This window comes from Delphinus delphis, chromosome 9 (genome assembly GCF_949987515.2).
Source record: "Delphinus delphis chromosome 9, mDelDel1.2, whole genome shotgun sequence".
NCBI classification, from domain to species: Eukaryota; Metazoa; Chordata; class Mammalia; order Artiodactyla; family Delphinidae; genus Delphinus; species Delphinus delphis.
This window is the reverse complement of record NC_082691.1, coordinates 22602168-22623873: the sequence shown is the minus strand read 5'-3', so window position 1 is coordinate 22623873 and position 21706 is coordinate 22602168. Positions and strand designations below refer to the sequence as shown.

General features: G+C 41.1%; 1 protein-coding gene across 2 annotated transcripts in view; it reads left to right on the top strand.

The window, feature by feature from the left end:
* MAGI2 (membrane associated guanylate kinase, WW and PDZ domain containing 2) overlaps positions 1–21706 on the top strand; it is a 1338731-nt gene that overhangs the window by 1177832 nt on the left and 139193 nt on the right. For both annotated transcript variants that reach the window (XM_060020317.1, XM_060020318.1), the window contains 3 exons: positions 6128–6219; positions 12888–13080; positions 19467–19706. In XM_060020317.1, the coding sequence (XP_059876300.1) occupies positions 6128–6219; positions 12888–13080; positions 19467–19706 (525 nt within the window). The remainder of the gene's footprint in view (positions 1–6127; positions 6220–12887; positions 13081–19466; positions 19707–21706) is intronic.

Genomic DNA, 21706 nt, shown 5'->3' with positions numbered 1-21706 from the left:
TATTAATTTGGTTTGGACTGAAATATTTACTGTTATGGAAATGAAGGAGGTAAAGGAATATTCATATTTTCTTACTCTTAGGAAGTGCTTTGAACAGCAGGTTAGACCACTGGATGGAAAGTGAGAACACTGAAACAATTGTAGAAAAGAATGTTTCATAACAATAGTACTGTTTCAGGTCTGTGGGCTCACAGCACACATCTCTAGAGTGTTTCCATGACGACAGCTCATTATCCATCTCAGCATGTTCTAACACCCCTTGGAGAATATATGTGCTTGAGATCATTTCATTCTGTAAGTTTCCATGTCATTTTTTTTGGATATGTAGAAAATACGGGAGATGCTGCTTAGCATTGTGTCCCCAAATAATGCCTAAAGTATTTGTTTAGCTTGGTCTGAAAATGTTTAAAGCATTATTATTCTTAGTATATAAGAATATATGACTGTAAACTCCTTGTAATTTTGAAGAATATCCTATAACCAGAGGAAAACTGAGGCCTAGTGATTACAGCTGCAAAATGAAAGCAGGATTTAATTTGAGATTCTAAACCTCAGCTTCCTGGCCACAGCAAGCACATTTCTTGAAAATTTCAGCTTCTGAAGGTACTTTATTTAAAAACAAAAGAAGAAAGAGAAGAACTCCTCAAGAGCTTACATTACCTTGATATATGCGCAAAATGATATTTTTACATTTCAAGAAATATACATTACTTGAAAGAGAAAAGTTATAATGTAGTTTGAGTGTATTATACTACTATGCAATCCAGATTTTCAGGAAAAGAACAATCCAAATATTTTGTTCTGTGTCCACACAAGTTAGGAAACTATTTTGGAAAATTATGACTCCATCCAAAATACGTAGAACTCCTATACTATTTCTCATATTTATAAAATGTTCCTTATCAAATTATGTGTCATGATTTTGAATCGGATAAATTTATCATAATTACAAGGTATTTGACTAACTTTAGCTGCAGAAGGTGCTTAGGTACAGAGGTAAAATTGACGGTAGGAAGTCCTAATGTAATTATGAAGCTAAGTGAAAACTCAGTAGAAGAATAACGCTGTGGTTTATTAGGTACACTAGATTGGCGAGTATGTTAAAACAAATTCAAGAAACATTTAAGCAACTCCTACACGCTGTGCATATGGAATATTATAGATAGACAAAGATAATTATGCCATCACCAAGGGAGAATGTTAATAAGAGCAATGGATCCATAGTCAGGACCTTTGAATGAACAATCCCACCCAAAGACAAGAAAACTAGGGTGTGGCGTATCACGGAAACCAAGAGTAGAAATCCCTTCTGGAAGGAGACCTTTTCTTGTTAGAAACAATAGAAATCAGGGGTCATAAAGGGTGTGTCGACAGTATCAAATGAGACACAGAAATCAATCACAATGAGAAGCACAAGAAAAACAATCACAAGAAAAAAATGGCCATTGGATTTGGTCATTAGGATGTCATCAAAGACCTTAAAGAGAGCAATTCAGTAATGCCAAGAGAACAGAAAGCAGACCGTCAGGAGTAAGTCAGACATGAGAGAGAGTGAAGGCTTCCGTAGAGACCACTCTTTCAAGAGAGAAATGGATGGGGAGAGCAAGGGAGTATTTCAGATGGGAAAATCTGAGTTTATTTGAAAGCTTTGGTTATTTGAAGAGAACCAAACAGAGAGTGGGAGACGGCTTCTACTATGGCTAAAACATGTCTGGCCACATTCATATTACCAAAGGTATAAAGAGAAAAAAGTAGAGAGAAGGGATTATTTTAAGACAAGAATGTGTTAGTTATTTACCTGGTAATGTTAGATTCGATCAATAAAAACTACTTAATTCCTGTTTAATTCATTTTGTATCTAGAGTGCATTGGAAATCCAGATGCCAGGGACGTGGTTTTTTTTTTTTGGCAGGGACATATTTAATAACCACCTTTGATTCTTGATTCCTTCCTCGTACTGTCTTTTCTAGATCGCTTTCCAAGGAAAAGCCAAAAATTTAATACTTTTTCAAGAGGACAAATTGAATGAATTCATTATCTGTGTCAAAATGTGATAATAAGCCTGTGGTGCTTATGTTTAATTAAAACATGAAAGGGGATTCAAGTACCAAAATTTAATTGACGTGTTTACAGCAGCATTCCATGTGCCAAATTAATCCATAAAAATGCCATTCTTTGCATTTTTGAAGCTTGAATCCATTCACAAAATTAATCAGTTGTGTTCAGTCACCCATCCTTTTTCCTGAAGCGGTGCACAGAACCGTGTCTTTCAAAAGCTAGACCAAGGGTACGTATAGCATGTGAAGTCTTCCTGGCGTCTTAGTACAAAATAAGAATCAGCTTTTGAAATTCTGCTTTTCTTTATTATGACGGAGGTTACCCTGCTACCTGGATGTAGCTTTTTCAATATTATTGAGAGCCCAGGATTAATCAGGACTTGTAAATTCCATTTCTGTAGCTTGCCACCGTGGTCATGCGAAGTCCCATCTGGGACGAGGATCTTAAGATGCATTATTTCATAATTCCTGAGGATCCTAGGACCCAGCTTCTAAGGAACAAGCAACACTGGCCATGGCTAACCATTGAACACCAACGTCCAAAGAGTTTTCTGACTCTCTTAGTCCATTTCTTCACAATGGCTGCCTCATCTTGAGTTGCACCAAGAAATGCCTGAGAGCACCCCTCACAGTTCTGCGAAAAGGAAAAAGAAGAAGAAAAAGAAAAAAAGAGCACAGATACAGACTGAACACAAAGACAGAAGAAAAAAAAAAGGGATGTTGGTAGGGGCATGATTGAGTGACATCCAGAGTGACTCAGGTCCCACTAGGTGTCCCCCAGACCCCTTCATCTAACAGCCTGCCAGGTGCATGGTTTGCAAACCAACTGGAGAGAGGGGTGAGGATTGTTAAATTCTATAACAGTGGGGTGAAGAGTTGCCCTTGAATTTCTTTGCTTTAAGTCCTTGCATTGACAGGGGAAGAGATAAAGCATGATAACAATCATTTTAAGTATGTCATCAGACCAGAAGAGCAGCTAAAGGAGAGTATCAGAAACATTGTAATCTTTCAAGAGAGCTAACAAAGCAGGAAGGGAGAAAAGTAATGTTTCCAGCTATGTGCATATAGTGTTAGTTATTTTCTAAAGCCAGACTCATATGGATGGGCGAAGGGAGGGAGAAACAAAGGAAAAATTCTCTTTCTGAAAGCTCTTATTTTCCTTAAGCAATAACAAAAAAAAAGAAAAAGAAAAAAATAAACTGCCTTAAGGCACAGTCCATCATTTAAACTTTTTTTTCCAGTTGGCTATTTCTCTTAAGTTTCCACGCCCTGCAGCCTCTGAGTCTGTGTTCAGAATTAACAAAGAAATAAAAAGTAAATTACATCTGCAGGCACACTTCTCTAACGGGTCTCTTTTTGCCTCTCTACGGGCACATGTGCCATGAAGCTGGCCGTCTTGGCCTGGAAGAACGGAGGGTGAAGATGACGTGGTTGGCATATATCACCCTATATTTGAAATCAGAGTGGTCAGAGCAGTAGTCAGGGGATCGGAATGTCATCAAAATGCACACAAAGAATGGGGGGGGGGATATATTCCCTGCTTACATCTTCAGAGTTCTTCAGAGTTAAATAAAATTAACTAGCAAACAGAGATCTATATTTTTCTCCTAAATATAAAGGAGTCCTGAGTCATTCATTAAGGAAAAGCTTTCCAATTCTCCCCAGAATCACAGCATCCTCTGACACGACAGCTCCCTTGTACCTTGGCACATCTCAAAAATGCCATTACTGGGATTGTTGTGATTTCAGCATTTCCTCGGGGGAAAGTTTTCCTTAGCAAATAAAATGGATCACACGGTAAAGTCCTTGTAGAGCTCCTCATGCAATATGGATTGGTGCTGAAGCCACTGGAGGAACAATTTCTCACTTACCATACTCAGCAGCAATGCGAAAATGAGACTATCTACAAGTAAATGGAAGGTTCTGGTTAAACATACGCTAGCTGTATCATTTTGAATGTCGAAAGTATATCGTGCTCTCTTTGTGATTTTTACGTATATATGGTCTCGAGTCCTCTAAGCTTAAAGGAACCTAGAGAAGAGATTGATGGGAGCAGCCATATAACCAAGTTTTAGAGGTTTGAACGGCGACTGGGTATTATCTGTCGCCCTCCCCTCTCCCCTCGCCTTTCTGCCTGTGTTGGGAGAAATACAGGTACCTGCCATGACTCTGTAGGGCTGCTCCACTTGCCTCCAGGGTCCTGAAGGTTTAGCACACACCCCAATATGTGATTTCATATATAATGTTGTAGACCTCGGAATAAACTGAGTTCAAAAGTCAGTTGAGACTTGTAGAGTGTAGGGCAAAGTTTTCATTCTCCTTTTACCACTCAACTCTAACAAAGTGTTTAAGAGGAACTGAATTTTTCTAAGTTGTCGTACCTTTAAAATATGAATGATTATACAATTCATAAAGGATGACTAATGGATGTGGAAATCCAGTTGGTTATTCTTCGAGTTTTATATTCGTCACTGAATGGGAAAGACTTTGGTTATACATGCATCTGGTCCTAAAAGGGCACGAAAGTCATAGAGTCTTGGACGATGTGACTTGGACATATATACATATGTACTTATATGGCTGATTCAGCTTTTTTTTTTCCTTGAGAACACTAGACACGCAATCAGCTTATGCCTACATTTCAGAAGTGAGTGACTTGCCTTTCACATATCACTGGAAATGCTTTGCTCAGGTTGGAGGGCACAAAGGCAAGCCCTGCTCTGTTGTGCTCTGTTTACTGCATCACTTCAGCAGCTCCACTTACTGTAGAGTCTGGAAAAGATTTGCGTGGCCATCACTTATTGAGTGTCTCTCTCAACTATGGCTATTACTGTATACCCAGATGGCTCAGACATAAGCTTCCTGTCTCATGAGGATTCTCCTCTGAAATCCCATCCCAATTTCCAAAACCATCCTGCTTAAGCAAGGAGAATTTAACTTAATACTTGCATCTATCAGTTCTAATACCTCCTTTAAACCATTAAGGCCCAAAGATCACTAAATACTTCTTAAGCAAAGGATGGCATTAATAAGCATTCCCCAAAGTTGCTAATCATTGATTAACATCCTAACAGTGGCCTTGAAAGTATACACAGCCCCGTCATGATTGAGATATTTGCCCCTGGGGAAGGTTCAAAGGGCCAGGGGCTGGGGGTAAGGTTAAATCATATTTAAATCATATTCTCTTTAAAAAGTTAAAATATTTCTTATGGTTTTAGTTTATTCTAGGGTTGGAAAAAAAAAATGACAAGAGTTTCCCAGCTTATTTTTAAGTACATTTCTGTTCTTTCAGCTAACTACAGAAAAATATCCCTTGTCTAGTTTATTTTGAATATGTTTACAGAGTCAGTAGTGAATCTACTAGTGGCTTCCACATTTTAAAATGTTCGGGAGATAAGAGTTCACTTAGACCCAGGCAAATTTCTGTCCCTGAGTTATGAAAAACCTAAAGGAGTTTGTCAGAAAATCAAAACTTCACCCAAACCTCAATAGAGAAAAGTTCAGATTTTCTATTTTCTAACTTTAACAATTTTAAAAGAGACACCTTCTATGAGGTGTAAGTTTACATCCTCCTCCCCTACACACACTAAATGGGACACATCAAGTCATAAACAGCTACTAGTAAATTACTAAGTAGTCCTTTACCAGGTATTTCCAGGGCGTTGCCATCTGTTCTCTCATACTTCTAAAACAATTGTTCTAGTCAGAGTAACATCGCCAAAGTGACAGCCAATCTTCTTGAGGGCCATCTCAATCCTTTCAGGAAGATGAAGAATTACGGAGGCATTGATTTTTCTTTTCACTCAGAAAATGTGTGTGCTCTTTCTGCCTATGGCAATACGCTAGTAATGCCCTTGGCTGGTCAGTGCTAGTCCAGAGACTACCTAATTTTGGAATACCTACTTTTTTGTTACCATATATTTTTTTCTTATCCTCTGTGCTTTTCACCGACTCTAACGGCACTCTCATTGTTACACCCACAAAATTAATCCATCTCATCGGCGTGTTCAGTCCCTCGCGGGTTGGGGGGAGGCAGGACTCATCACTCAGTGGGGTCTCCTCTATGCCAGGTCCGGATTACAAGGAGCTGGATGTTCACCTTCGCAGGATGCAGTCTGGATTTGGCTTCAGAATCCTCGGGGGAGATGAGCCTGGACAGCCTGTGAGTTGATTCTCTTTATTTCCACACTTTGGGTTATATTGTGTGTGTATGGGTGAAGGGAAAAATCATTCAGTATCCTATACAAAAAGAAATCTTTTAGGACTCACGTAAAAGTTTTTTGAGGCTTGCTTTATTTGTTTTTTTCTTGGTATTTAAGTTTTCAAAACATGCCAGTGTTTCCATATCATCATAAATCAATGCACATTTCATGAAGAGAGGGACATTACTCTTTCTTCAAATGGATTGGATTCCTCTTCAATATTTCAATGAGTTACTTGTATTGGACCCCTAGTCTCTCTGGGCAGCAGCTCACAGATAAACATGCAGTATGACAGAAGATACATGCGAGGAGATGACTTGCAACAGCAGAATGGTGTATGGTTTCAATCACAACTACCGGGGAGAGAAAACACGGGGATAAACAGAAGTAAAATCAAGTTCAATGCTGCAGAATCTCACCAGGTTTGAATTAGGGGATTACCATGAGAGGATGTTCAGGAAGTCAACTTCAGTTGGCACAATATTGGGAATTTGTGAAGGGCTCTGGAGAAATTACATATATGATACATCAGAGTGACTGCATAAAATAACAATATTCATTAATACACAAAAAAAAACACAGCAAAGCGAGACTTGTGAGCATGTATTAAAATAACAGCCGTAAAACACTCCTTGTAAAAGACGTGTCGTAAGTGGGACCCAGTGTGACTATGTCAGGTTCATAAAAGGTTCATAAGTGGTCCCTAAGCACTGAAATGCGGTCAGGTCCCTCCTCATACATAAATACAAGTAAAAGATTAAACTGTAAAATAAACGTAAGGGGAAACAACGAAGTTCCAGTGCTTCCCGTAATGCTTACTTCAATAGTCTTTGAGATACACAGTCCTTACTTTGCTGGACTCCCGCCACCTCCGTAGGCTCATGCTTTGTCTGCTTTGTGGGTAAACTAGCACCACATTCGTAGCACCGTCTTCTCTTCGCCCGTCTCCCCCTCTTCAGAGATAGAAGGGACTGCATCTCCCACTCTTCAGAGATAGAAGGGATTGCATGACTGAGTTATAGGAAAGGCATAGTGTCAGCTGACTCCAGGAGGGAATGGTCTAGCTGATCTTGGCCTGGCACAGAAACTAGAGAATTGTTACCCAAATGGAATATATATCGCTGAGAATGAAGCTCAGGTGTTTGAGTGCAGCCGGTGGTTACTGCCAGCCTCAGGACAGCTTTCTGCCGGGTCGGTACACAGGTTCCTGGGTTCCCAGCCCTTCTGAACATTGGCTTTACACTCCTGAGTCCTTTCTCCCCTCCGGTGGGCAGGTATTCAGTATTTATGATAAACCTCTTCAGATTACGTTTTGCTGGTTATCCTCATTGTGTTTAGGTTTACTCTGGTTTATTCTTTGAATTGAATGATTTAAGACACGCTCAGGCTGCACATTACAATTCTGACAGTGAAACCATAAAGCAGAAGCCTAAATCTCCCTGAAGCATTCAAAGCCAGAATATAGTGTCTTGAAGACCAGAATGTTGCACCTCAGAAAGATTATATCAGGAAGGGTAAGTCTACTGTAAATATCTCCCATATGCCTTTCCTTCCTGCTTTCCTCCACTGTAAGTCCAGAGATAATATACAAACAAAATGCACTAGCCTCAGTTAATTGCTGATGTGCTACAAAGGGAGAGGCGCCTGACGTGACTGGGTCCTCACCCGCAGGAGGTCTCATAAATTATATCAAATGGGTTTCTGCCTTCATATAGACAAAATGGTATTGACATCTCAGGGTGCGCATTAAACACGACAGCACGGCATTTGGCTAATAATGAACAGCAGGACTCCAGCTCAAATAAGCATATGGGCATTTTTTCCTGCAAGAGGAAATAATTTTCACAGTTAACTAACAATAGAAATAGAAAGAAATGAGAAATTGCTACAAAGCAATGATAATGGGATTTCCAGCTGTGAGCTGCAAAGACATGGGAAGGCATTAAGATGGAAAGGCTTGGAAAACACTGCAGTGGAGAAAGGCCTGTGTGGAGAAAAACTGTTCATGGAAAGAGAGAGGCGATGATAGACAGGGACCTTGGCATGCGAGTCCAGTGCGAACTTGTGGAAGAGTTTCAGAAGGCTAGGGCTGGAAATCTGCTTGCCACCTTGTCAAGTCACCCTGGGCTGTAATTATTGCAGATCAGACCTGCTGGGTTTAGACTGACATTAGGTAGTGTGGGAAAGAATTAAAGGACTTAAAAGGACTGAAAAGATGGTTTTGGTTTTGTTTGTTGCTTAGTTTTGGTTCTCTGTTTTGTGTTAGTTTTTTCCCCTGGCTTACGGGGATATCAGCCACTTGAATGTGAATTGCTGTTATTTCATATCAAATACATCATTTTGTTCTGTGCCTTCATAGCCTTTAAGATAAAGTGAAGTTGTGGAGTTTTTGATTCTTTTTTTTTTTTTTTTTTAAACAAAAGATAGTTGGAAAGATAAGGCCAGGTCACTTGTTTGGGGGGGGTGTCTGTGTGGAGGGGTCTTCCTTGATCTGTTTTGCCACCAAGCTGCTCCTTCAGGGCCAAAGCAAGAGAGGCAGGATAAGGAACTCCTCCAAGGGCAATGAGAAAGCTGCTGAGCAGGTCCTCAGAGGTTGAAGGACCCAGTGAGGTCAGAGGGATGTGATGAGTAGAGCGAGGCCAGTGTTGGCTGGGAAGGCTCACTGGCCAGTATAGCCAGGGGTCAGCAAGATCAGAAGGAAAGTATAGCCTGATGGGTCAGGGAGCCCAGGCCATGCACTCAGCAGACCTGGAAAGTGATCAGTACGATGGGGCAGGAGGCTCAAGCCAGGCACCCGAGGGAAAGTCCCTCAGTGGACTTGGAACGTGACCAGTGAGACCATAGCTTCTGGGTCCACTGGGCCAAGTGAGAATACTCAGAACCTTGCTACTCAAATCGCGTTAGATCTACAGACCAGAAGCACCCAACACCTCCTGGGAGCTTGTTAAACATGCAGAATCTCAGGTTAAACCCCAGGCCTGTAGAATCAGACTCTCGGGGTAGATGCAGAATTCTGTTTCAACAGGCTCACGGTGTGATTCACGTGCACCCTAAAGTCTGAGAGCTACTCATTTAAAGGATCAGATATCCTGAAGTGTGTTTTCGAGAGCTTAGATGAACATTAAGAATGTATATATGGAAGTCAATGTGAGTTGACTTAACAGTTAACAGTGCAAGAGTTAACAGTGCAAGAAGGAATCATAGATTATCCTATCCAGATAGGAAATAAACTACTCAAATGTGTCAAGTGTACAAAGCATATTCAAATTAAAGGAAAAAAAAAAGTTGTGGGTTATTTTCTTTCCTGAATAGAGAGGCACATAGAGCTAGCTCTGTGTCAGCAGTGAAATGCAGGGCACAAAGGTGTAAACTGGCCAAAGGCTAAGGAACAACAGCAGCGTGAGAGGCAGAGCAGTGACAGCTCACGTGGTCAGCCTCTTCCCAGCGGCAGTTCCTGAAGGAAGGAACAAGTGTAACTCATATATGTAGCTCATGGACGAGCCGCTCTCATGCCTGCTCCAGTTCCCCACGCTGAGCTCAGTTCAAGTTTCTTTCATAGCTATGACAACCTTTCTCTGAAAAAGGTAGAGGGTGGATTATACAATGTGATTATACAATAATATATATATTGTTAATAATTTTACAATACTGTATAATAAGCTGTATTGAAGTATTATATTGAATACACTATTTAGAAATAAATATGTAAGATTTGATAGAACAAAGTAAAGTTTGAAGATGAAAGCTTCAAGTTTAAAAAAAACGTATCCAGTGAACTTCAATCTTTGCTCAAATGTCAGCTTCTCGTTGAGGCCTGATCTAACCTGCCCTAACTCCACCTCAGCCGCATAGCTGACACCCGCCCATCATCCTACTTTGCTCTGCTTTTTTCATAGTACGTGCCTGCTAGCATACAACATAATTTTTACATTTATTACTGTCTGACCACTAGAATGGCTCTATAGAACAGGGATTTTGTTTTGTTTTGGTTTTTTTGTGGTACACGGGCCTCTCACTGTTGTGGCCTCTCCCTTTGCAGAGCACAGGCTCCGGATGCGCAGGCCCAGCGGCCGTGGCTCACGGGCCTAGCTGCTCCGCGGCATGTGGGATCTTCCCAGACCGGGGCACGAACCCATGTCCCCTGCATCGGCAGGCAGACTCTCAACCACTGCGCCACCAGGGAAGCCCCCAAGGGATTTTTGTTTATTGTTCACTGATGGATTCCTTGCACCTAGAAGTGTCCCTGGACTCAATGAATATTTGCTGGATAAATGAATTAATTAGCGAGGAGAGTACTTCATATCACAGCAATAAAACAGAAAAACAGATGTTTTACTGTGGTTCTCCTTTTAATGGATGATATTAAACTAGTAACACAGAAGATAACTTCAAGAGTATATCTTTGCTGTTTTCCTACAGCAGGAGAGGAATGAGAATTTTCCTATGTGAAATTTTGTTTTTACTATTTTTGTAGAGTGCCCAATTGCAATGGTAGCTCTCTTAGTTGTAACATGTTTTTTCAATTCCTTTTCATCGGTTAGAATCAAAGTGTTCAAAGTGTTCTAAGCTATAGAATCAGAACTATAGCTTAATGTTGGTAATTAAGCTAAGAATTTCTCTAGCCATTTTTTCTCTGTTACTAGCTATAAACTCTCCCACTGAGGCATACAGGAAATCTAAAGGTTGAAGCATTTTCTTTGGGCTAACCCAGCTAAATGCAGCTTTTCATGGGGCAGTGGAGGAACATAAACATTCATTTTAACTGGCTTTTGCACAAAGCACTTAATAAATCTTTGAAGTGCTCCATAGCGGGTTGAGTCTTTTGAAGAATAGATTGGAATATCTTTAGAAAGAAACTCATAAATTCAGGTTGACAGGACAATAAGGGAAAATGGAAAATATCAGAAGCATGCCCGACTGCTGGATTACAGCATATGGGCACAGCCATTTGCTGTGGCCCAGCAGTCCAAGGCTGGCAATGTGTTTCCTGTGAGAGCAATAATGAATCCGTCATCAGAGCACCAATATTCAACAAGGAAGCAAATCTATTCTCTACTCTCCACTCCCCACCCTCCCCCAAGAATAGGGAAAAAACTGCCGTGTGGTAGGGAATTTTCGTTCCTCTGGATAAAGAGAGCTATTCAGTGGACCAAGGCTATGAAGTCCTCAGGAAAAAAGAGAAAACCCTCCAGACCATAATTCTGCATATACCTGAGGAGGTCTGGGCATCCAGATCTGTGTTGACAGGCCACACTGAGCAGTGTGACCAAGTAAGAAGGAATCGTCTGCTGCCAAACCTGCTGACACACAAGGCTGCAGGTCGTGATGGAGCAGCTCTGCAAATTAACTGGAATCCACAGATCTGAGGTTTGAAAGAAATTAGTGCCTGAAAGAAATCAATCCGTGAGCAAGAGATCATTTTATAGACTTAAAATACAACCTAGAATATAGCCTCTGTAATATTATCAGACTAATGGTAACCACTGCCTTTAGATGCTGTGAGGCTAAGCCACTTGGCAAAAGAAAAACTATCCTTTTGAACCCTGTTGTCCATGAGTTGGAAAAATTGTAGATTAAATAGCAAAACTAAAATATTGAGTGCTGTTGCCTTTCCTCTGAGAAAGAAAAAAAGCCTTGCTAATGGACACTAATTTGAGTGTTTCTAATGGGAAGTAGGAAACCTTACATCGTTGTGCCTTGTGTCACAGTCCCTGGTTCAGAGATTTATAACAATATGCACATTTCCCAGATGTGTACCTCCAAATTTCCTGGTATGGTGGCCGCCTAAACAGCAGAAGCATTGCAGGGGACAGGCAGAACTGGGGACATCCTTTGTGCAGAGGAAGTGCTCTAAGAAAGTATTCAAAGAAATGGAGCAAACATCTGGAGGAGATTTGACTGTTCTTAAAGTAGGTCAACTGTCCAGGGAAGGCCAGCCGTGAGTTCTGCTTTGTTTTGTTTTATCCTTAACTCCAGCTTTTGAAAGCAAAGCAAAAATTAAAAGATAAAAAACACTTTGAACCTTCATCTGAATTTAATAATATACAGCAGGTAGTTTCCCCTGACATTTTTCAAGCACTCACTACGTGCCCTGAGCAAAGTTAAATGCTTCCCATGCACTATTTCTTTCGCTTCTCCCAACAACTCCATGAAGTAGGTCCTATTATTTTATTTCCCCATTTTTGCAGGTGAAGAAACCGAGGCTTGCGGAGATTGAAAAGCCTTGCCCACGGCACACAAATAAAGAAGTGGAGCTAGGATTCCATCCCCAGTTTGTTTCAATTCAGAGCCCATGTACGGTGGCCAGTGACATCAGGTTATTTGGGTTTAAGGGTGATAGCTTATGAACCAGTTAGCAAGTGTCCCCCAGACTTCATGGCCATCAGGAGCAAGTCCAAAACATTTATTTCTCTGAGAAGAGTTAGCAACCTGGAAGAGTTAGGAGGGCATCCTTTCAGCCTCTCATTTTTCATTTTTCAAGTACATGTTCAGATTTGGGGCAGAGGGTGTGAACAGGGAATAAAATCTTCTACTGAGTTACTTGGTAGGTAAGTAGATAGATGGAAGAAAGGAAGGAAGGAAGGAGGTTTGAAACATAAACATGCTTTTCTTCTCACTGCTTGTCTAGATTTTGATTGGAGCTGTCATTGCCATGGGATCAGCCGACAGAGACGGCCGCCTACACCCGGGAGATGAGCTCGTCTATGTGGATGGGATTCCAGTGGCTGGCAAGACCCACCGCTATGTCATCGACCTTATGCACCATGCAGCCCGGAACGGGCAGGTCAACCTCACTGTGAGAAGAAAGGTGCTATGTGGAGGTATGTAACTCGAACCAGCAGCAAGAGTTGCGGGTTAGGTGGTGAGATGCTTTTGTGAGTCAGGGTCAGGACACTGGAGACAACATTTTAAATCAGTTTCTATATTACATGAGGGAAAAGACCAACCTCGCTATGCCAGATGTAACTATGATGTTGAAAGTGCAGATTTTCACCCCGCTAGTACATTTCTAAGCGGTCTTTGAGGCTGACATTTTCCATGGAGTCATTAAAAATTTCTAGCAAAGCCTGAGGCTAATTTAAGATATGCATGCTCTTTGCTTTTTGGTAGATGCTAGGTATAAGAAGAACATTATAATAGTGAAAAATATAGCTTTTGAAAATGTTCCTCATTGTGTTTACAAGCCAAGAAACACAGCATTTTGATACCATAAAAAGGCAACTAGGATGGAAAATTAACTTCCTTTATAGAGCCTGATAAATGGTAACAATAAAATGATTACTCTGATTTAGAAAAATACAGCTATATGTCACTCTGAGAAAGCACAATTCATATAACTCCAAAGTTATGAAACAGAGAAATTAGAAGTAATTATTCCCTTTACAACCTTTACAGCTTCATACAAGAATCCACCAAAGAAATACTTTTAAAAGTCAGCCCTCTTAGTCATATGATTCAATTTAGCTCTCTTTACCATCTCTCAACCCCCCCAAAAAAGATTTCTGTTTATAAGGCATATGTCCATTACAAGCATTATACTGTTTTTTATCCTCTGAGCACTCAGTAATTTTGGGAATATTGTCCCAAACCGCCTGTGCTTTCTTTGCCCTGTGAATTACAGGAGCGACAGTGCCAAAGATGTTCCGTCGTCACCTGCCCCGGTGGCCTGCTGGCCTCTCTACTCAGCCCTGGACTGCTCCTCATACACAGTGAACAATACTAGAATTAGGAGGGACCTTAGAAAGAGCAACGTGAACTCCCTTGTGTTACAGATGACAAACTGAGGCCCAGAGTTTCAGTAGATGTCGTGGTGGTCTGCAGTGAGTCAGTGATCGTGCAGAGACCCATCTCCCCAGCCAGTGCTTCTTTCTTTACCACCAACCCCCTGTCCAGTGGATTCAAAGCCATTAGACCAACCTTTAGCAAATGTCACTCCCTAACATAAGGCGTCTTCCATATGTGCTAGTGTCGTAACACATTTGAATTTTTAAAAAAAGGGCCACCAGCTAATCACAGCTGTGAATCACTCGAGAGGATGAGGTTTATTAGTCGAACTAAAAATCCTTTTCTAGTCAAGTCGTGTAGAAACTAGATTTTGAGCAGGACCTATCACTTAAGGGTAAGTCAGAAGAATTACGAGCCCTCGCCTGTAGAGACCTGCTATCGATCTCGTATGATGGAGGTTTTGCTAAGAGGTGCCATTGTCTTCAGGAATTCATGGACCACTTGACCCAGTGAAGTAAAACACCTTGAATTATGCCTTAACCTTGGGCGAGATGCCCCGAGGAAGACAGGGTTTGCTCAGTTAACATTTAACTGTCTCTCACACTCCAAAGTGATTTTTAATAAAAAGTTTGCGGTGGTATTTGTTCTGTAACCCAAAGATAAGTTTAAAAATACTGATTTACAAGGAAATACACTGCAAAGTGCAAAAACTAATGCACCAACATGATTTCATGCTCCCCTTGCCACCAGCTGATGATCGTAAATTAAATTTTGTTCTGATCAACCCAGGCTAGTGGAGTGTAGACCAAATGCCTCAAAAACGTATTCTTGCCATTTGTGGATCATGTAACTTCTGTGAAGATGCTCTTTGCTGCCGTTCTTACCAACTTTACTCATTTAGGCTTCCAAGTGCATTTAGTTTTTGAAAATGTTCTGCCACAGACTGCTCATTCACACCAGGAGAGTTTCCAAGTTAGTTCAGCCCACTCTTCCTTGAAAGCTTCATGAGTATTGAAAACGATTAAGTTCAGCAAAGGATACTTTGATAGTAAAGTCAGTGCCTAGAAATAGGATGGAGCAGATCTTTTAAACGGGCCTAGGAAGACAGCCTTTCTTCATAGCTGCCATTTCTCCAACAGTGAGAAGAGATAGCTACAAATGGATATGACAGTGGATATGCCATTTTCAGGGTTCTCGTTATCATCATTATTATGGTTTCTGAAGCAAATGCGGTGGGAGGTCCAAGCCTGGCTTATGATGAGACGGTTCAAAGCTGAGGGGAAATGAGTAATCAGACTGTGAAGAGACAGAAGATGAACGAGGAGACAGGCAGTGTCACCACCTTCTTGCACAAAGGAGTAATATAATGGAAAAAGAGGTGGGCAGCCTTATGCTTGCCCCCGCTCGTACAAATGTCCTGCCTCACCTCAGAAGACACTGGGCACTGGTTTCCTAGTTGATGCTGAAGAGAAGAAGAAGAAAAAAAAGCATTAATTATGAGAGATACAGACTGGTTAGTTACACTGGGCAAAAATTAAAATAAAAACCTGCTCCAAATGTTAACATACCAAAAAAAGTGTACGCACTAAAGATAGAAAGGCAGAATTTTCAATTAGGCAATAGCAAACTAGATCCTCAAAAGTGAGAAATGGTGGTTAAAAACGTAAAGGATAAAGGATGAAAACATCCAGTAATGGATCCAATTTTGTTTACCAGATAATTGTAGCACAGATCGTGCACCTTAAACTAGTTTTGAGAGGTGCCTTATCCGTGCTACCAGCTCCGATATTTAGTTATTCAAAGTGGCTTTAATTGTTACACTGAAAGTGTAAATATTTACATGTTTAATAATTCAACTTTGAGACTTTCAACGTAGTGACACATTATTTTGAATACATACGATTCGTCTGAGAGAAGAGTGTCTCTGAGGAATTCCCGAAAGTGTAAATCTAGAATTGATGTGAAAGAAAGTTTTATGACTTAATCAAAACACGTTAGAGTCCATCTTAAAGCTATCAGCATCTTTTTTTCCTAACACCTAAGGCAAAGTCTAATTCTTGGCCTGATACTGAGAAAGGGAAGGTTTTCTTGGCAGCTGGGTGAAAAGTTTAGCCAGCGTTCAGGATGCTAGTGAATTGCCTGCTCCTGGTTACTATACTTTCTGTCCATTCTAAATACAATCCCTTACTCTTTGTCTATGAGCATGTCACCCATTTAAATAATGTGTCTGCCTTGATGAGCATAAGGCAGGAGTGCAGAAACTCACATGCCTTCAGGAAGGCCAGCCCCTAACATGGGCAGGACCCTCGCCTGCCAGGCACCACAGGGGTGCACTGTGCCCGTGGACACTCCAGTGCACGTGTCCAAGATCTACCACACACATACCCCGGTGCCTCAGCCGTGCTTCAAGACAAGATTTGCACGTCCTTCCAGGGGACAGTCCTGTGAAGAGAGGCCCAGGCACAACCTGGAAGCAGGCAAGATCTGTTTGGTTACATAGAGCCCTGGTACCCAGTCTGTGATCTTGAAGGGAAACAAGGGCTCCAGCCGAACAAGTCCCTTTGGCCCTGTGTGCTCTTCACTCCACGGGTAAATGAGTAAATCAGGAATTTGCAAGAGACGCTGGGGAGTAGCTGAGACTTGCACATTGTGGACTCAGTCAAGGGAGCAGGAATTGCCCAACTCTAGTTGATTATTACCAAATATTTCAAGAGAAACTAGAAATCCAGCTTTCTGTAAAATCACCCTATTTAAAAACATTGGCAATTAATTTTAACAGTTATTAAACAAAGTCTAGACCGGCATTGGGCAGGAATAATAAATGGGTCTGCAGACCAGGAGCAGCTCCTGGCCAGCAGTTGACTGTTCTAGTCAAAACCATCTCACCTGGAGGACATTATCAATGACTCCTGCCTTCCCAAATGGAGACCCTCTCCCAGTCAGCACAGTGATGATTTCCAGTATGACTGGTGAGGACAAAACAGAAGCTAAAACCTAAAAGTTAATTATTGGACTTGAATAGATATTAAGTGACTGAATTCTGTACACCCGTTTGTATGTGAGCCAGAGGATGAGTCAGGGATGCTGGGAGTTAGTGTGTTTAAAAAAAAAAAAGAAGAAGAAGAAAAAAATTGCACGTGGTATTTAGTCACTTCCTGACATTTTACTAGATTATTCTAAAACAACATTTTTCATCCCCTATACCAGGAAGGGTTGTTGGAGAGAAGACAGCCTCATTTGGGTCTAGAGCCAGCCAAGTAGAAAAATGAGGTGGAATCAGTTATATCCCTCGAAGTCAATCATTGGAAGTCTTCTTAACTCCCTGGTTTTAAATGTGCTCATGGTGTTAAAGATAAAGAACTTTGTTCTAGAGGTTGAAAGAGACATGCAGAAGCAATAGAAAAGTATTCTGTTAATGTATTTGACTCCTGCACTCACCCAGGGACACTCACATTGACTTAGGCAATGACTTTCTTTCTTTCTCCCTTTGGAACCTGCGGCAGAGCCACTCCGAGCCACTTTCTGCAAAGACAGATAATTTTTCTTTGTTGCTGCTTTACTGACAACCACAGCTCTCAACCCCCTAAAATATGACAGCCAGAAAATGAGATCTCTCTTGTCACTGCCTATGACATTTAGTTACTGATTCGGTCCAATAACTCAGGGAGATTTTCAGTTTAATGTTGCAGCATAATAATTGTTTCTTTTTCTTCTTCCTGACTATCTCCAGTCACTTTATTTCCAACTTATACAAGGACTGATAAAGGATATGTGCTTCACCAAGACAATAACAGCTTGTCTTTGGATGATGTTTTCTAGTGGAGAGGGTTCATTTTACAGGTAGTTTGAAATTCTGGTGGAAAAGAGGGAAAAGCTTTGACATTGACATTTTGCTCTTTTATCACCTCAGTACATTTCTTACATATGAAAACACCCATTTGTTTTCTTTTATTAAAACCTGATTGATTAAATATTACAGAAACATTCAAATATATCAAACAGTAATAAGCAGTGGCCTGGGTCTTATTCATTCTGTAATCACAGACAAGAAATGAATACATTTTTGTAAAGACCATTTTTAAATCTGAGTATCTGATTAAATGCAGCTCCATTTTCTTTAGGTATCAGTGTAACAAAACATCTCTTATAGTCAGTGTTCTCGTTCCCTGATTTTTGAACTGATTTTTTAAACGAAATGATTTTTCATTTCAGAATGGAATTGCATCTTACATTAAAAGCCTTCATTGGAACTTCGGCTAATTATTTTTAACTTGCCATATGAGACAACTGCCAGTATTGTAAATAGGCGACCATGTCTAAAGACCCATAAAGGAATCACTAATTATCATTATTTTCTATCTTATTGTTCCTCTGTTCCATAAACATCTTTTGAGTACACTAATCAAGTTGTAAGATGGACATGAAACGGTCCTGTTTCTAATTACAGTATTCCACGTGCCTGCTTAAGTTTTTTTTTTTTTTTTTCATCCGAATACCAGAACCTAGGTATTATAGTAAAATGACAGAATTCTTTCTTGAATGATGGGTCAACTTTCAGTTTAAAAACTAGGTTCTCTTGGCTGCCAACTTTCTATCATTTCTCCTTATAAATATACTTGCTTTCTCATGGAAGTACTGGCTTGCTTTATCTGGTTGACAATAAAGTATATTTTACAATAATATAGAATGTAAATGAGCAAGGCCTCCAACACCTCCCTTAGAGATTCAAAATTCATCATTCCGCATCCTGATATCATTGTTAGATTTGATCCTAGAGTGAGCAAACTAAGAAGTATGTTTCCCAGCTACACAAAGTGAATGAACACTTCTAAGCTAACAGAATATCACAGAATTAAATAAACCCATGGCTTTTTAGTAAAATTATGGTAGGTCACTTTACGTGGACATCCTCTGGGCTGTTAACCCCAACTACAATCAGCACTTCTCAAAGTGTGGCCTTGAAACGTCATCCAGATTCCTGTGCCCAGTTGATCCCAGATCTACTGAAAAAACTCCTTGAGTGAACTCTGATGATGCATATTTCTTACGAGTTCTTTAAGTGGGTTTTATGCGTAGCACAATTGAAGAGTCTGTCTGTCTGTTCTGTGATCTTCTTAGATCAATTATTGTTGTGAAACTGAGAAGCCTGGTATTTAAAACTAGGCATTGTCTTGGCGGGTTGCCGTCTCACCGAGAAGAAGTTATAAACAAGTAGTGGCACAGGGGAAGCTGAGGAGGGGTTTTACCTGTGTTTGCTGTGAAGGGTGGAAAGGGGCAAGACCTAGGGGGCTCCATAGCCAGGTTTGGAGCTTTTCAAACACTCTTCACGTCCGGGGAGTGGGGGTTGGGGGGAGGAATGGAGGCCAGTCAACCAGCCTGGTGACAATGCCAGTGTCTAGAATAGTGCCCCGTACACAGGAGGCACTCCTTCATCAAGACCCTTGCTAAATAACCAGGTGCCTGTGTACGATGTGTGTTCCAGGGGAGCCCTGCCCAGAGAACGGGAGGAGTCCAGGCTCCGTGTCGACCCACCACAGCTCTCCTCGCAGCGACTACGCAACCTACACCAACACTCACACCAACAGCAGCGCCTCTCCCCCCGAAGGCTTCGCCTCCCACAGCCTGCAGACCAGCGACGTGGTCATTCACCGCAAAGAGAACGAGGGTTTCGGCTTTGTCATCATCAGCTCCCTGAACAGGCCAGAGTCCGGATCCACCATAAGTAAGTGTCTGCTTTGCCTGCTTTTGAATAAGAGCTATTGTTTTTATTGTTCTGGTGGTGGGGATCCTGGGCAAGTAGATCAGAGGACTGTTGTATTCATAAATGTGGAGCCCGAAAGTCGCAGCCTCCGGGCACAAATAAGGCATCCTTAGCACTTGCCTAGCCAAATGTTGCCGACTTCGGCTCAGAAAGAACGCAAGACCACAGCTAATGTCCTCCCAAACCCACAGCCCCCATAAAAGCTCTTCATTCATTTTAAACTGGGAAGAAAACAATGCAGTGTGATGTGGGAATTTTGACTTGAGGGGAGAGGTGCTTCTGTTCCATAGAATGAAACCAGCTGCACAAAGTATCTGAGGGAAAAGCAGCCCAGGCAGAAGCCTTGACGTGGGAAGGTGCTCAGCATTCAGGAAACATACAGAAAATGTATGGTTTCACGTATACCTGGAATCTGAAAAACAAGGCAAAGAAACACACTAAAGGACAAAACAGAAACAGACTCCTAGATACAGAGAACAAACTAGTGGTGGCCAGAGGGGAGGTGGGAGGGGGATGGGTGAGATAGGTGAGAGGAATCAAGTGGTTCAAACTTCCAGTTATAAAATAAATAAGTCACAGGGATGTAATGTACAGTGCGCGGAATATAGTCAATAAAACTATCACTTTGTATGGTGCATAATCTATAAAAATATCAAATCACTATGTTGTATACCTGAAACTAATATAAACTTGTAAGTCAACTATACTTCAGTTAAATATATATGTATATGTTTATATACAGATTATGTGTATATAGATACACATACAGAAGCCCAGTACATCTGTGGTCTAGTGAACACGAGCAGCGTGAGACCAGGACATAGAGCTAGGCAGGAGCCAGGCTGTGCAGGGCTTCACACACCCTTGGAAAGAAGCGTGGATTATAATCTAAATCCATGGGAACCATTGGAAGCTTTTAAGCGGTAGACAGATACCTGACATATATTTTTAAAAGATGAATCCAGATGCTCATGAAAAATGGAAGCAGGAAGAGAGCCAGAGTGGAAGCATGAGACACAGTTAGGAGACCTTTAACACTGTCCTGTGGATTTGCGCCGACTATTCTGTAATGTATAAAAATATCAAATCGCTATGTTGTGTACCTGGAGCTAACATAGTGTTGTAGGTCAACTATACTTCAGTAAAAAATAACTAAATAAATAAATTTGTAAGTAAGTAAGTAAGTAAGTAAAGAACTTACTAAGACAGTGCTGTGGGTCCAGAGATCCCAGTGCCTTGGTAGAAGTCATGGATGGGGGAGAAGTAGATGATTTCACCTTCTGAGGTTCCTCCAAATCTAAGGTTCCAAGAGTCCGTACAACAGGTGACAGTCAGAGGTCGTGTCTCTCTTCCAATCAATCATCTTTGCAGATTCTCAGCTTCCTCAGTGGTTTTCCTTTCAGCAGCACTATTCCGGAAGTCACTCATCAGCCAGCAAGCAGTAGGGCAGAAGTGAGAGGAAAACTTGTTCACTTTTCATGAACAAGTGATTTGGCCCGAAATGTTGTGGATAGAAACACCGTAACAGAGAGCATTAGGAGAAACGACAATTGAGTCATGCTGTGGTCCTGAAATTCTTATGAACTGTGGTTGTCCCCAGCACATGGCAAGGGGTGCGGGTATCGAACAATGCTCAAGAAATCGAATTGTTGAGAATGAATAAGAACGTTTTATGATAAAGTTAATGTTAGCAAAATACTACCAGGACTGAATGGAGAGAACTGCCCTGTTTCGCTTTAGCTTTGACCAATTCAAGAGTGGAAACTATAGAAGCATGAAACTTTGTGAAAGGTGAAAATGTGCAGAAGCTAAATTACGTACATCTGAGAGTGTGATTTCATTTATCTTTTTCTTCACGATGAGGTAAAGAAATAAATCCAGTCCTTAAGCATAGAGTAAAAGCAGGATTCTGTCAGAGTGGTGGATTCAGCAAGATTAAAAGGACACAAGATTTTCTTGAA